Source organism: Pecten maximus, chromosome 2, assembly GCF_902652985.1.
Source record: "Pecten maximus chromosome 2, xPecMax1.1, whole genome shotgun sequence".
Classification (NCBI taxonomy): domain Eukaryota; kingdom Metazoa; phylum Mollusca; class Bivalvia; order Pectinida; family Pectinidae; genus Pecten; species Pecten maximus.
Genome location: NC_047016.1, coordinates 53507472 through 53522317, shown reverse-complemented (window position 1 = coordinate 53522317; position 14846 = coordinate 53507472). Strand labels below are relative to the sequence as shown.

At 35.6% G+C, this 14846-nt stretch overlaps 1 protein-coding gene across 1 annotated transcript; it reads left to right on the top strand.

Moving 5' to 3' along the window:
• Positions 1–6985: 6985 nt before the first annotated feature.
• Positions 6986–14531, top strand: LOC117343871 (putative ankyrin repeat protein RF_0381). The gene is made up of 5 exons (XM_033906420.1): positions 6986–7031; positions 7371–7715; positions 9372–11150; positions 12061–12164; positions 14481–14531. The coding sequence occupies exons 1-5, from the start codon at positions 6986–6988 to the stop codon at positions 14529–14531; spliced, it is 2325 nt and encodes a 774-aa protein (XP_033762311.1).
• Positions 14532–14846: the final 315 nt, after the last annotated feature.

The window sequence follows — 14846 nt, the reverse complement described above, 5'->3', positions numbered from 1 at the left end:
CGTTTGTTCGTTTCTATATGCCGATTTCGATACTTAAAACACTGAAGAGTTCCAATATTGGAGAATGAACATTAACACTTGCTCTATGAATCGTCCTAGAGCACCCGACTACCCTAAATAAATACTTATGAAACAGGTAAGAGCGTGAAGGTAATTGTATGAGAACAACGAAAAGTGCTGTACATTCTTACGAAAATGACAAACATCGTCAAAATTACTTAAAAAGTAGTCAATTAATCGGCACTTCTTCAATTAACACCAGTTTATAACGCCGTTATGTAACCATACTTGAATAAATAGAAGAATGTACAGCACTTTTTCTCGGTTTCTTAGCACGATGAATAAGTGTATCATATTTGTTTGTACGACAAAATACGTTGGTCGGGTGCTCTGGCCATATTTACCGACCAAGTGTTAATGTAGTCCTTCGTGCCGGTCACGTGACCACGCGAGAACACGAGGAACGACGAAAACATCCCGATAAAGACGTTGGACACCTAACATTAAAATCCGATCAAGAAAACAAACAGAACTAACCGGGAAATCATTAAATATTGAATTTATATTAAAACATGACGTTTTTTGTTCTTTTTAATTATAAATGCAACATTAACCCACATGCGTAGTCGGCCCTGAAACTTCATCACCGGAGACCAGTTGTCTATTCAGTTTGACCCATATTGACATCTGGCGATCATGTGCCCGTCATGTGAAGCTTTAACAAATATATAAAAAAAAAACACTAAACATTCATTCTTTCACACTCATAATCAACATATATGAACATTCTAAAACGTTATCAACAGTTTTCAATACGTATTTATTCAGTGTAAACTACCAATAAATATATCCTAAATGTCAATGCAATACTATGCAATAATACAAAACATATATACGATGCGTGATAAAATTCTAAATAAAACATTATTTAAATAACGGATAAGGAAAATGAGCCTTAAACCACGTTCATAAGCTTCCGTAGAATTTTCACCTGAGCGCACTCACACCCGTACACCTGCTCACAACCACTCATGGCTTCCATACATAATCAATATGAACAAAATTATACGCTACTGAGATAAATTATCATTTTCATAACAGTTGAACTAATAAAATATTAGCTGACATACATGTACAATACGTTAATTTATCTTTAAACAACGAAACTATAAGTATTTTATCAAAATAACACAACTGTATTCGATTACACAAATAGTCACGCATGAATGACACGCACCGATAACTAGATGGCTTGACATACAATAAGAACACGATAAATATGGCAATAAATAACCATATAAAACAAGCAAAAACACAATTTAAGAAAGATAGCAAGATTACTTACCCCAATCCGATGTCTGGGCCTCTTCTACAAGTTTATCTTGCGCCATAAACACGGCGAACAGGTAACGTTCGTGAGTGAACGAACTGGTCACCTGGACAGTCCCACATATATTGTACTTGGGTACGCTCACACACTCTCACGTGACCAATACAATATAAAGACATACGTAAACATACTGGTCACATGGACAGACCCAGAGATTGGTTATGCTATCGGGGAACAGGTATCCTGTATTATAAACCTCTGGAGTCACACGCACTCGACAGTAGAATCATGCATTTGGTGCTAGTTCATCGTGCCAGTTTCCATGTGCGAACACACATTCAAACTTACGGGGATAGCACGTCGATCTGTAAAGCATGAGCGCTACGAGCAATATTTTAATGTTTGTGAAGATGATCCCCTCGGTCGATAAATAATTTGCCGAAGGCCTGATTGTGATTAATTGGAAGACATCTTATATATGAATAAATGTATAAAGATTTCTGTCGGTAACAGACTGTTCAATGTACATTGCCGGAGATGCCAATACATACAAAAAATGATTACTTAAAAACGTGAGTGACGAAGGAAGACATATATAAATATATATGTATATACATATATAATTGACAAGTAGTAATAACGACAGTACAGACAAGTAAATTGCTGAATTTTCGAGGCAATCTGCCCCATTATCAAGACATAGGTAAATTACATACGATCACATATAAACACAGAACGTGGAACAGTTACACACATATAGTGGGTATAAACAACAATAAATATCGTTATGTTGTGAAAACGATCCCCCTTGGCCGATGATTAATTCGCCGAGGGCCCATTGTGATTAATTAAAAAACATATTAGGTGGTGTAGAGATGGTAAAAGTAAATGAACAAATGAATAAATGATTAAATAATATAACTAAAAGGTTTAACAAAATAACATCGCGAGTTGTATATACATGTGTTTATATATATTTCTAATAAGAGAAACATTTTGTGCATAATGTATATATATCCCGATGGTCTTTTCTCACCCCCAGGGACTTAGTTTTTTTTTTATATATTTTTGAAGCCATTGAGAACCCCACCCCATAATCATATATAGCATTGTTGACATAAATAGATAAATACAATCATGGTGAAATGATAGGCCCAGGGGTCTGTCATCACCCCAAGGGACTTATTTTCATTAAACACAATGTATTAAGGAAAAAAAATCCCTGGCGTCTTTTCACGACCCTAGGGAATCAGGACTTTGTTTCTGTGTTTTGTTTTTGAAACAGTTGAGATCAGTACCCCATAACCATAGCATTGTTTGACATCAACAAATAAAGCTATTAACAAATTGAGCATGAATTAACCTTTGATCAAATCCAACCAGGTGAGCGATACAGGTCCTCTGGGCCTATTGTTTCCAAAACTAGTTTGATATATCAATAAAAAAAAATCCTCTAATAAATAACATTTCCATGGTCAAATAAGGGAGTTTAAGAATGTCCCTGGTCAAAAAGAAAAAGTTCTAATAATTAGTAATATTAGTAATAATTGGTCACTAAATAAGTTATATAGTATATTCACAAAGTCTCTCATACCAATGACATTTGACATTTTCAAGGCCATAGGGGTCAAATATGGTAAAATATCTTTATATTAAGTAAGTCAACAGCCAATTCACATAATGCAAATATTAATTATGGATAAAGAACCAGTAAAATTCAAGGTAAGATGATTTTAACGTGTTACGTCATTGACAACTGAGCAAAGTCAGGTGTACCCTACTCACGCTTTAAAATGCCCTTTGACAGGTCATATTTAACTACCATTAGTCTGTATTAAACTGTTCGGCAAAAATTGCTTGTCAGAAAAAAAAACATAGCTTTGTCGTCGAAAGATCATGTAATTGGAGGTACGTGGCCATTGGCCTTTAGTTACATGTAAGAATATTTTAGGTGAACAAACATGATGCTCAAGTTATGTGCTAAAATCATAGTGACCTTTAAAAGACCATGTGCTTGTTCCACTGAAGGAATTTTAAATGGGAATAATTGACTAAAATGAAAATTTACAGGTTCTTGAATATGTTTCATTTTTCATACCGTATCTTCCTCTGCACGCCATTTATTTTAAATATGTTATATTTGTAATTTTTTATTAGCCGAATTACCAACCAATGATAACTGGTATGGTATGCATACAGGCATCTTAATCAGACAAATGAGGAGGGAAGCATGTGTACAAAAAGTGGGGAAACATGTAAGAGTTGTCTTCGAAATGCGAAGATCAATGTGGATTTAGGCTATGGTGCATTTGAAAAACTTTGATGTAGTATTGCAATTGGACGGAAATGACTCGATTCTGCTCAAACAGAGTGCTCACCCTGTCCAATAATTTAGAGTTTCTACAGTATATTGCATGGTTTTCCGTGTGGCGTGGTCAGCAACAGCCGATTTACTGATATGGAACTACATGTGCTTTCATGCTGATCGTGTGAATTTCATGCAGGTGTAATTAAGGGGACCCCGAAGCGTAATTCCATCTTTCCAAGTGGTCATCAGTCAGATAATATACCCTGCTCATGGCACAACTACAGCCACGAAGCCACTCAAGACACTGCGAAGCATCCATTTACATCCAAAAGATAAAACACCATAGGAAAAACGTCGCAGACTGCATCTTTTTTTTATCATCGAATATCGCTGAATTGCGAATACGTAGGAGGAAAAAATGGAGGCTAAGAAGGTAGCCGTAAATGAGTGTTTACATCGACAAATAATCAATTACAGAAATATAATGTGTATATGACCAAGCTAGTTTAAAATCAAATTTTAATTAATTCTGTTTTCTCTCTTTACCATGTTCGGTTCTCGTGATGACCAAGAATGTACGGTATCCGTTGTTTCGAATACCAATATAGATACCAGACGGCAGCAATCAACAACCGACATTTCAGAAGCTTTTTCAGCAGCTACCTCCACAAAAGGACGGACGAATGGAGTCACACTTGAATCGAGTGAGTTCAATTTTTTTTGACATACCCTATTTTTTTTAACAGTCACGAAAAACAAAAACAAGAGGATGAATCTACTTTTAATACAGAAATGATAATGCAATGTGAAATATATTCATAGCAAATCATTAGTGCAGACAGAACAAAAAATATCGTTGTTGCTGACTTATTTTCGGAGAGCGCCTATCCCCTTCATTATGTCATTACTTGTTGACACAATGCCCTATGCTTTTGTTGTTACCTTTATATTACTATGTTCGTAGTTCATGTATGGCATAATCATCTCACAGGTATATCTATAGCATCATCAAAAAGACGGTCCATCTGTTGTGAATGATCTGTATTGATTGAGTCCAATCGGATTAATTGTGTTGAATTTTAAAATCAAGATAACACTCGCACAGCATTCTGAAGGCTGGACTATTATATTTCATTTTCTCTATTCTCATTACCTCATATGTCCTACGGTCGGACTTTTACTGTTGAAATAATTAGGATGTTGTAATAAATTGGTGTTTTATTTAGTTCTATTTCCCATGTCTATCCTGCTTCTTCACGGGGCACACTTTGGTAAAATACAGGTATAGATTCCGGTACATTACAGCAGAATAGGACAACATATTTTGCTTGTGACTTTCTTGATTCCTTTAATGTTCTGTGGAATGCCAGTAGGATCAATGTCTCTGTACATTCATCAATGGCAGTTAATACCGTTTAGCTACGTTACGAAGCGGATGTATCTTTGCATAATTAATTATCTTCTATATTATTCGCTTTGTTAATTTATGTGATTGGTCTAACAACTCGTATGTAATTGTTCCCTTATTTCTATTCAATTTCATCAACGTTAACTTCTTTATTCTGTTTTTCTTTGCCAACTGAACAAAACATATGTGGTCATCATGTTTTTGTGACTAAAGCGCTTTTCTCATTTTTTTCTGATTTTTTTTTTAGTATTTCTTTCCCATTCGTTCCCTATGTATAAATTCAGACACACATTACGACATGCTTATTACTATACGTAGTATTATTTTATTCGATAAAGAAGATTGTAGTAATAACAGTAACAAAATCAAACAACGATAAGTACTTGGTATATCCCTAATTGTTGCCATTTAGATGAATAATACTTTTCAATATTACTTGTAGCGGTGTCAGACGCATCAAGGCGGACGAAAAAAATGATAATCGAGTAACGCAATTGATTAAGCGGCAAGGGCTTTAGACTTTTATTTTGTCTATTACAACATTGATCATTTATCAACAGTTTTTTTGTATCTGTCTTTTTATTTCAGAATGTGTAATTGTCTATATAAGTATCACTGCCGCTAGAAGCCGTCTGGAACCATCTGCTGCGCATCTTGCAGAAAAGTTTAAGCATTATATATTGAATGGTGGAACAATACAATTATCGGACGATTCACGCACGGTGTTGGACATTGACACAAATAGTTTCATCATAACACCAAAACATACATCCCAAAATGGTATGTAAATATAGATATGGGATGAAATTGTAACTGTTATGTTAACTTACATGTTCACTGAATAATATAATGATTTTCCTTTATTTCATAGCGTTTTTTTCCCATTGAATCGGCTGTCACTATCCATTTTAAAAGCGTACTTCTTTACTTTTTTACCGTTTGTTCAAGAATTTGTAACAACATCAAACCAAATTATAGATTTTAAACTAATTTTACATGGCATTTCTGAATAAAACATCCTAAATATATTGGTTTTTCACCAGGTGTTCCATATGTGAGTATTAGTCACGGTGAGTTTACCGTTCCTGTCGGAGGAATAGCTATTATACAAACCTACGTCATCGCATCACCACCTGCTTCAGACATTCAGTGGTATAGAAAAGAACTCAATCAACTGACAGAAATAGAAATAAACAACAAAAGATATTTCGGAGGCTCAGATCTTTCACCTTCGTTAATTATCACCGAAGCAAATGCTGCTGATGAAGGGCTTTATTTATGTAAAGCTACAAATATATATGGAACTGGTTCGAGCAACATTACTTGTTTTTTAACACTACCTGGTAAGTAAAGGTCATCTACATTTTATAATCAAAGTAGTATAAAGGAGTTATTCTTTTGTCGTTATTACTACTTTGATAATATAATATATCAAAATATTTTTTGTTCGTCAAGGTTCTTTTGAATTCTGAAATGCAAATACAAACGGTAGGCTTTGTGATAAGGCGTGGGAACACTATTGGGAAAACTAAAATCTAAAATAATGACCAAACAACGATGGTTATTGCCTTAGGAACAGTCGTAGTAAACAACTACTGATCCTGCATATGTATCAAATACAGGTCAGCATCGCTGGCTTAGCTATTTCATTGGATATTTTCGTTTAATTTATCTGTCAAATAATTTTACAATTTTTGGAGTAGAATGTCAATGCCATGAAAGACAAAATACATTGTTGCGACTGCGATCTTTACCGTTTTCTGATTTGCCGCCAACAGAGAAAATATTAATCTGAATCTAGCGAATTTGAGCAGATAAAGATAACAATCACAAGTTGGCAACCTAGACCAAGAATATATAAAATGGGACTTCCAAGAGTCTTCAGTATTTTTGACCAGACATACAATAGTATAGTAGAGCTTTGGGCAAAGTGAGCACAATGGCAGACGGAAATAGAGTCGGGCCTCATAAGAAACGTTTTAGATGTACTTCGAATACCGATGAACTAAATGTTACAGCAAACAGAATGAAATACATTAAAAGCTGGAAACCTAGAAACATTGTTAAAAATATTTCAGAATGATTAAGGGTAAGATAACATGATGTTAGCTTTAAAAATCCAACTGGTTAAAACAGTAGTCAATTGAGTGAAGTGAAGGTAAGGAATGCGATAAACTGTTATGCCACTAGTGTACCATAACAGTAACGTACGTGACTTGTCCTTGAACACAGCTAGTACAACAATCAATATGAATGTTATTGTTATATAAAAAAAGCTACACGATACTTATTATTAGATACAACATACTTTCAATATTCCACAGGCAATTCCCTAAGGGATGATATCAGTTCAGTGAACGATTGTGTCAGAACAATGCACGATGAGGTCAGTACAGTAACCGCCGATGTCGTTAATGGTAAGCGCGATGATTGTTTTGAGAGAGACAATAACAGCACCAGAGAGGATGCCGTTCCTACAAAGGACGATGCTGACAGTGGGGATGGCAGCGATCGTCGGAAGGATGCTGATGCTACCCATAATGATAATGTCAATTCCAGGAGGACTGGTATCGCTGTTTTGGTAGAGACAGCATGTGCCATTAGTGGGAATGACACAACTGATGTCAATCTCGTGAGGGATGATATAAGGATATTGATCAATATTAAAGGTAAGTTAAGGAATTTGAAAATCATTCACACACTGACTTATAAGTGTGATCTATTAACTCTTTCAATTGCATTCAAGCAAACTTTTATCATAGTCCATTATCAAAGATAGAGTTGGTCTATAGGTCGAAGGTAAAGGTGAAATGTTGTAGCTTTTCACTGATACATATATTGCTATGACAACATAAAATAATATTGGTTGGATTTTAACTTCGATTTAACTGACCACAGGTCAAGGTCACTGGGTCAAAGATCTTGATGAAATTCGTACCTTTCCCACGATGAATATTTTGTTATGATGTCTTGAAGAAATGCTTTTAAGGATGAAAGAAGCAGTCAAGGGGGCAATTTTCAAAGTCAATTGTTTTATGAATATTTTGTCAAAGCATGATGAAGCAAAGATGTAAAGAATAAGACAAGTGCTCAACTGACAATTAAAATCACTTGGTCAATTGTCGTGGTCACTGGGCCAAAAGACAATTTCCCTTTTTGTAATTTTTCACCGATGAACATTTTGTTACGATACCTTGAAACAATGATGGTCAGGATTACACAAAGTGTCAGCTGACCAACATTGTTTCAAGGTCATTTAGGGAAAAGTCGTTAAGCAAGAAGTTAACTGACTTAAAATCTGGCGTAATAGTCATAACTTTGTGGCAAATGTTATAAAGGCTTCAAGATATGTACGAGAGAAAAATGATTTATTAGATGCAAACGATTAATCAAAGTTGTCTGAAATTTGCCTGTTTTACAGAGCGACAAAACCCTACATTTTGACTAGGATTCCTGTTTAGAACGTCCTCGAATAATCTCATGCTAAGTTTTTTTACTTCTTTATGTATATATATATAATTGTCAGGCAGTAATAACGACAGTACAGACAAGTAAATTTTCAAGGCAATCTGCCCCTTTATCAAGACACAGGTAAATTACAAACGATCACATATAGACATAGAACATGGAAGAGTTACACAAATTAATAGTGAGTATAAACAACAATAGATATCATTATGTTGTGAAGTACATGATAGCGTATAACAGAAGAACATAGAACATTATGTTAACAACTCGGGCCGCTATTTTTGCCATCAGAGTAAGACGATATAGTCGAGAAATGAGTATATATATAGGAGATACAGTGTACAATTTGTTCATTATCTTGTCGAGTTGTTATTTTATCTTTGAATCGACCTCTAGTGCTGTAATTCACACACAGTTACAACATCAATGTGTCTTCAAGTGCATTGACCTAGATGTTCAAATAACATTCACGAAATGGCTATGTGCCCAGTATTTGGCTATCAAAGCCCATCAGTTACCAATTTCTAGATATGCATGCCAAGCTTCTATTGTTTTTTTGGGGGTTTTTTGCATCAAGTTTTTTTTTATCTATTATAAATCTACATCAATTTCGTTGCTTGCCGCTTATATGGTATTTTTTTTCCTAAAACCACCCAGAAAATTCAAGATAGGTAAACAATAGATGAGCGACTGATACTCTATTGAAATACTTATTGTTTGCTTATAATAAGATATTTTAAAGGAGCAAAGATATGATATGAAAACGTGGTCATTAATTGTATATGTCATATCTTAATACTTCTTGACATGCGCTATATTCAGCATGTTCATTCTATATATTTATGCATCGAATTTAGGTACAACGCCTCTGATGAAAGCGGCATACGACAGGAAAACTGACCTGGTGAAAGAGATAGCTAAAACATATCCTGAACAGCTAGCAAAGAAAAACGATTATGGTTGGAACGCGTTAATGTTCTGTTGCGCAGGCGGATCTACAGAGATTTTTCAGTATCTAGTTCATGAAGGTTTGGACCCAGAAACAACATCTGATATCGGGGAAACTTGTCTGATGATTGCTGTGCATGAGGACAAACGAGACCTAGTGGAATATTTAGTACATTACTATCCAGAACAGTTGACATCGAAGGACATTGAAGGTTTTGGTGTTTTGTTAAGCTGTTGTGCTGGTGGGTCTGTTGATATGTTTCAATATCTAGTACAGAAGGGTATGGACACAGCAACGACATCAAATACAGGACAAACATGTTTGATGATTTCGGCATTCAAAAGCAATTTTACCCTCGTGAAACATTTAGTGGAAAACTACCAAGAACAGTTGCAATCGAAGGATACGGATGGAGCCAACGCTTTGCTATGGTGTTGTACGGGTGGATCGATTGAGATATTTGAATATCTAGTAGAGAAAGGAATGGACACAAGGACGACATCAAATATCGGGAAAACTTGCATGATGATTGCTGCAAATTTCAACAGATCGGACCTCGTGAAATATTTAATAGAAAACTATCAGGAACAATTGCCACTGAAGGCTAAGGATGGGCTCAACACTTTGTTATGTTGTTGTGCTGGTGGATCGATTAAGATATTTCAATATCTAGTACAGAAGGGAATGGACACAGCCACGACAACAAATATTGGGAAAACATGCATGATGATTGCTGCACATTGCAACAGAATCGACCTTGTGAAATGTTTAGGAGAAAACTATCCAGAACAATTGCATTTGAAAGATGCAAATGGATTTAACGCTTTACTATGCTGCTGTGCTGGCGGATCTGTTCATTTATTTCAGTATCTAGTACAGAAGGGTTTGGACACAGCCACGATATCAAATACAGGGAAAACGTGTTTGATGATTGCTGTCCTCAACAACAAAATCAACCTCGTGCAATATTTGGTAAAAACACATCCAGAACAGTTGCAATTGAAAGATGCAGATGGATTTAACGCTTTGTCATGGTGTTGTGCTGTTGGATCCGTTGAAATATTTCAGTATCTCGTACAGAAGGGTTTGGACACAGCCACGACATCAAATACCGGGAAAACGTGTTTGATGATTGCTGTCCTGAAAACAAAAACCAACCTCGTGAAATATTTAGTAGAAAACTATCCAGAACAGCTGCCAATGAGAAACAAGAACGGCGTCAATGCTTTGCTTTGCAGTTCTGCGGGTGGATCCGTCGAGATATTTCAATATCTAGTACAGAGAGGTATGGACACAGCAACGACAACAAAAAAAGGACAAAATTGTTTGATGATAGCTGCCATGAACAATCAAACCGAACATGTGAAATATTTAGTAGAGAACTATCCAAAACAGCTGCCATTGAAAGATGAAAATGGATACAATGCCTTATTATGGTGTTGTGCTGGTGGATCCGTTGAAATTTTTCAATATTTGATGAAGAAGGGTATGGAAACAAACACAACATCAGATGGCGGAAAAACTTGTTTAATGATTGCTGCCCTAAACAACAAAATCGACCTGGTGAAATATTTAGTAGAGAACTTTCAAGAACAAGTGTCGGTATGGGATAGAAATGGATGGAACGCTTTATTCCACAGTTGTGCTAGCGGATCTGTTGAGATATTTCAATATCTTGTGCAGATTGGTATGTACAAAACAACGACATCATATATCGGGAAATCTTGTTTGATGATCTGAATGCATGAGCAAAAAATCGACCTCGTAAAATATTTAGGAGAGAACTACCCAAACATGTTTTCAATGAAGGATAGATATGGATTAAATGCTTGTTATGTTGCTGCGCTGTCGGATCTATTGAGATATTCAAATATCTAGTACAGAAGAGAATGGACACAACAACGACATCAGATACACGACAAACATATTTGATGATCGCTGTGCTCAACAAAACTGACCTAGTGAAATATCTAGGAGAGACTTTTCTCTTATCCTTGACAGGGATATCCGCAGTGCTACAGGGGTGAGATTTTCTTACCTCACACTGGGGAAATTTTGTTTTGTTTTTATTTAACGTCCTATTAACAGCCAGGGTCATTTAAGGACGTGCCAGGTTTTGGAGGTGGAGGAAAGTGTTTGGTGTTCTTTTTGACAAGCTAATCAGAACTATATTATGTATGAAATCAACATCGTAAGGTGTTAAGCGTCTGCTGCAGCCTTATCACAACAGTCATCCGCCGTCCACGTGTTGTTGTTTACTTCGATTGGAAAACAGGGAAAGAGAAAAATAATCATTCACCCCTTTTTGGAATGAGACAGTGGGGTCTCAACCCTCGGAGAGGATTGTTAAGTTCCCAAACACTTGGCAAGCCTCCTGTTTAGAATTTAACAATCTTCCCCCCGGGTTGAGATCCCCTAAAGGGAAAGAATCTATTAATCCAGAACAGTTGCCCATGAAGGATATGGATGGGTTGGAAGATACAATGCTGTGTTGTACTGTTGTGCTAATGGATCCGTTGTGATATTTCAATATTTAGTACAGAAGGCAATGGCCACCAGAATCACATCAAAAATTGATGCAACATATTTATGGACAGCTGGCGTGAAGAACAAATCCAGCTCCTTTACATATATGGTTAGCATGTATTTAAAGACTGCTTTGATGAATGAAAAAGATGATTACACTGTGAATCTGTCACAGGTAAGTCAAACTTGTTTGATGATTGCTGTCTCAAAAAGCAATGTAAACCTCGTGAAATACTTAGTAGATACATATCGATATCTGCTTCAGAGAAAGGACATTAATGGCTGGGATGCCCTGTTCTGGTGTTGCGCTGGTGGATCCGTTCAATTATTTCAGTATCTAGTACAGAAGGGTTTAGACCCGACAACAACATCAAATTTCGGCCAAACTTGTTTGATGATTGCTGCTCTCTACCGCAAAATCGACCTCTGGCTACATCTAGTTAAGCACTATCCAGACCTGTTGATATTGAAGGACTACGCTGGTCAGGATGCTGTGTTTTATTTTCAATATCCAGTACAGATGGATATGAACAAAGCTATGATGACGATTAAGGAACAAACACATTGTATGGCTACTTTACATAAAAGTACACTCGTGCCGATGAATAATATGGAAAAAAAATGATCATTTTATCAAATTTTCATTTAAGAGTACGTATATGATAGACACACCTGATTCGGAAATATCAATGAGTAGATACATGGAAGAAAACATGTCAAATCACAGACGTGGATTATTTTAAGTGGAGACCTTGATCATTTGTTCAATTATCATAGACATAAAACCAAGATTGAAAAACACAGGTATTAATATCGTAGAAATGGATTATCTAATCCAGGATTGGAGCATCTTGATCATCAGTATCAGTACCATAGACATGGATTACGTTGAACGGGAAAGGGGCAACTGTATCAATAGCATATATGTTGATGATGTAATTCAGGATTGGAAATCCACGTTTATAATAGTTGACCAGGTTTGGGGCATATGGATTAATACCATAGACGTGGAATATCCCATCTAAAAATAGTTCCCTGATTACCCCAATCAAAATCATAGATATAGACATACATGTATGTTATCTTGACCGCGATTGGACCTCATGGTTCACCATTATTTATATCGATAACATGGAAATTGTGGAACAAGAGATAGGAACAATTGATTTTGGTAAACCAAGGATCAACGGGATCACTTGGATGATCTGACAACATGTTTGTACACTCCACATTACCAAGGTTCATCAACACTTGTTTTATTTTCATAATGTGTAACAAGATTCCTTAGAATGTCTCAGGCCAAGTTGATAGGAGCCACTTGAGGCAAAGAGAAACAGCGATCGCCTCTACTGATATTGCAACATCTGAACAAGGATGATATTGCATTATTATGTATTTGATGAGAAGATTATACGTATTGCAACATAAGTAATTCCAGTCAGATGAGAACGAAAAAGGTACTTTTTCTTTATTTCTGATCAAAATATGATTTCTCGATCGCTGTTTTTCTTCATCTCTATTACTTAAGAATGTTAAAAACGTTTGAACAGCTATTGTCGAGGCCCAATATAAAACATTGTTAAGATATGAAAACTGTCTTTTACAGTTTTTATGTTTTTGAAGATCAACGTTGTAGTAACCTTTTGCGATTTGATACAGATATGATCTTGCTAGTAATGAAACAGTTTCACAATGCCAAACTTCCAGTATAAACAACCCATAAGCACCCTTCCGATACATTTTTTATTATATACGTCGCAAGTTTGTGTTTAATTGTATATCTGGATAAGCGTATTGTAAAACAGTTAGTTCCATTTTGTGTCTGTTTACTGTATGTAGTCAATCGTGTAATCAATCAAATGAAATATAGATACTTATCTGATCAGCTAATGATCTTGGTGGCGTTTATTCACTATTCATTTTTTTTCGCTTTTAAATAACTTCAAGATGTCGTGTTTTTTTCATTGACTTTAACTGTTGGTTTATTAATGTTCATTCTACCATGTTTGCTATGTAACGCCAGTTTTTATTGGTTTGACACCATGTATTATTTTCCAATAACCCACGCTCGTGCCAATAATACACGGTCTTGAGTCACGGCTGTTACAATTTTAAATATCTCATATTCACCCGTTTCATAAAAGTTACTATAGCCGAGTGGGCGAATGGGTTAGTCTTACAATATACTTTTATCACGACGCGAGTTCGAATCCTGCGGAGGCCCCCCGTTTTTTCTTTTTTTTTTATCCCTTTTTTTTTTTAATTTTCAAAATCAATGCCATATGGTAGATGCTCTTGATCGTAGTACTGTATTGCCTGTATGTTCAATTTTTTTCAAATTCATTATTACCACCACTGACATGTTGGTAGAGTATAAAAATACATCAAAGGAAACCGTGTTTTTGAGTGTAGGATGAAGGTCAAGGTTAGGGCACATTTTATACTGATCATCACAAAACAAAGGTGTTAATTTAGTGTGTTACTCCTACAGGATGCAGAAGATATATCAGAATTTCCTGGCAACACGCCAGTGCCTAGTTAAAAATCCATCAGTATTTCTAAGATCGTGGAAATGACAAGCGATAGACTTATTTTGTTAGTTAGTTAGCAGGTTAAGTACGGTTCATGTCATAACTAGCTTGTAACGTTCGCATCGAATATAATGTACATGTGTATTTAAATTGTTTTCATATTTTTTTTGAGAAAAGGTTAGATCGTCTCTGAAATATTCTCCACTTGTTTGCGCTACAAAAATGTTGCCAATGTCTTTGTATACAATTTCATGTAAATTTATTAATTCTATGTTATGATACAGTTAAGTTTGCATGATACTGTGTAAATTTATGAAAACACTTAT

Excerpts from the sequence above, each read along its gene's own strand:
- LOC117343871 (XM_033906420.1), top strand. The coding sequence starts at position 6,986 with ATGGCAGACGGAAATAGAGTCGGGCCTCATAAGAAACGTTTTAGAT. Across the intron at positions 7,032-7,370 it reads TCATAAGAAACGTTTTAGAT|GCAATTCCCTAAGGGATGAT; the intron begins GTACTTCGAATA and ends AATATTCCACAG. Across the intron at positions 12,165-14,480 it reads ACACTGTGAATCTGTCACAG|GATGCAGAAGATATATCAGA; the intron begins GTAAGTCAAACT and ends TTACTCCTACAG.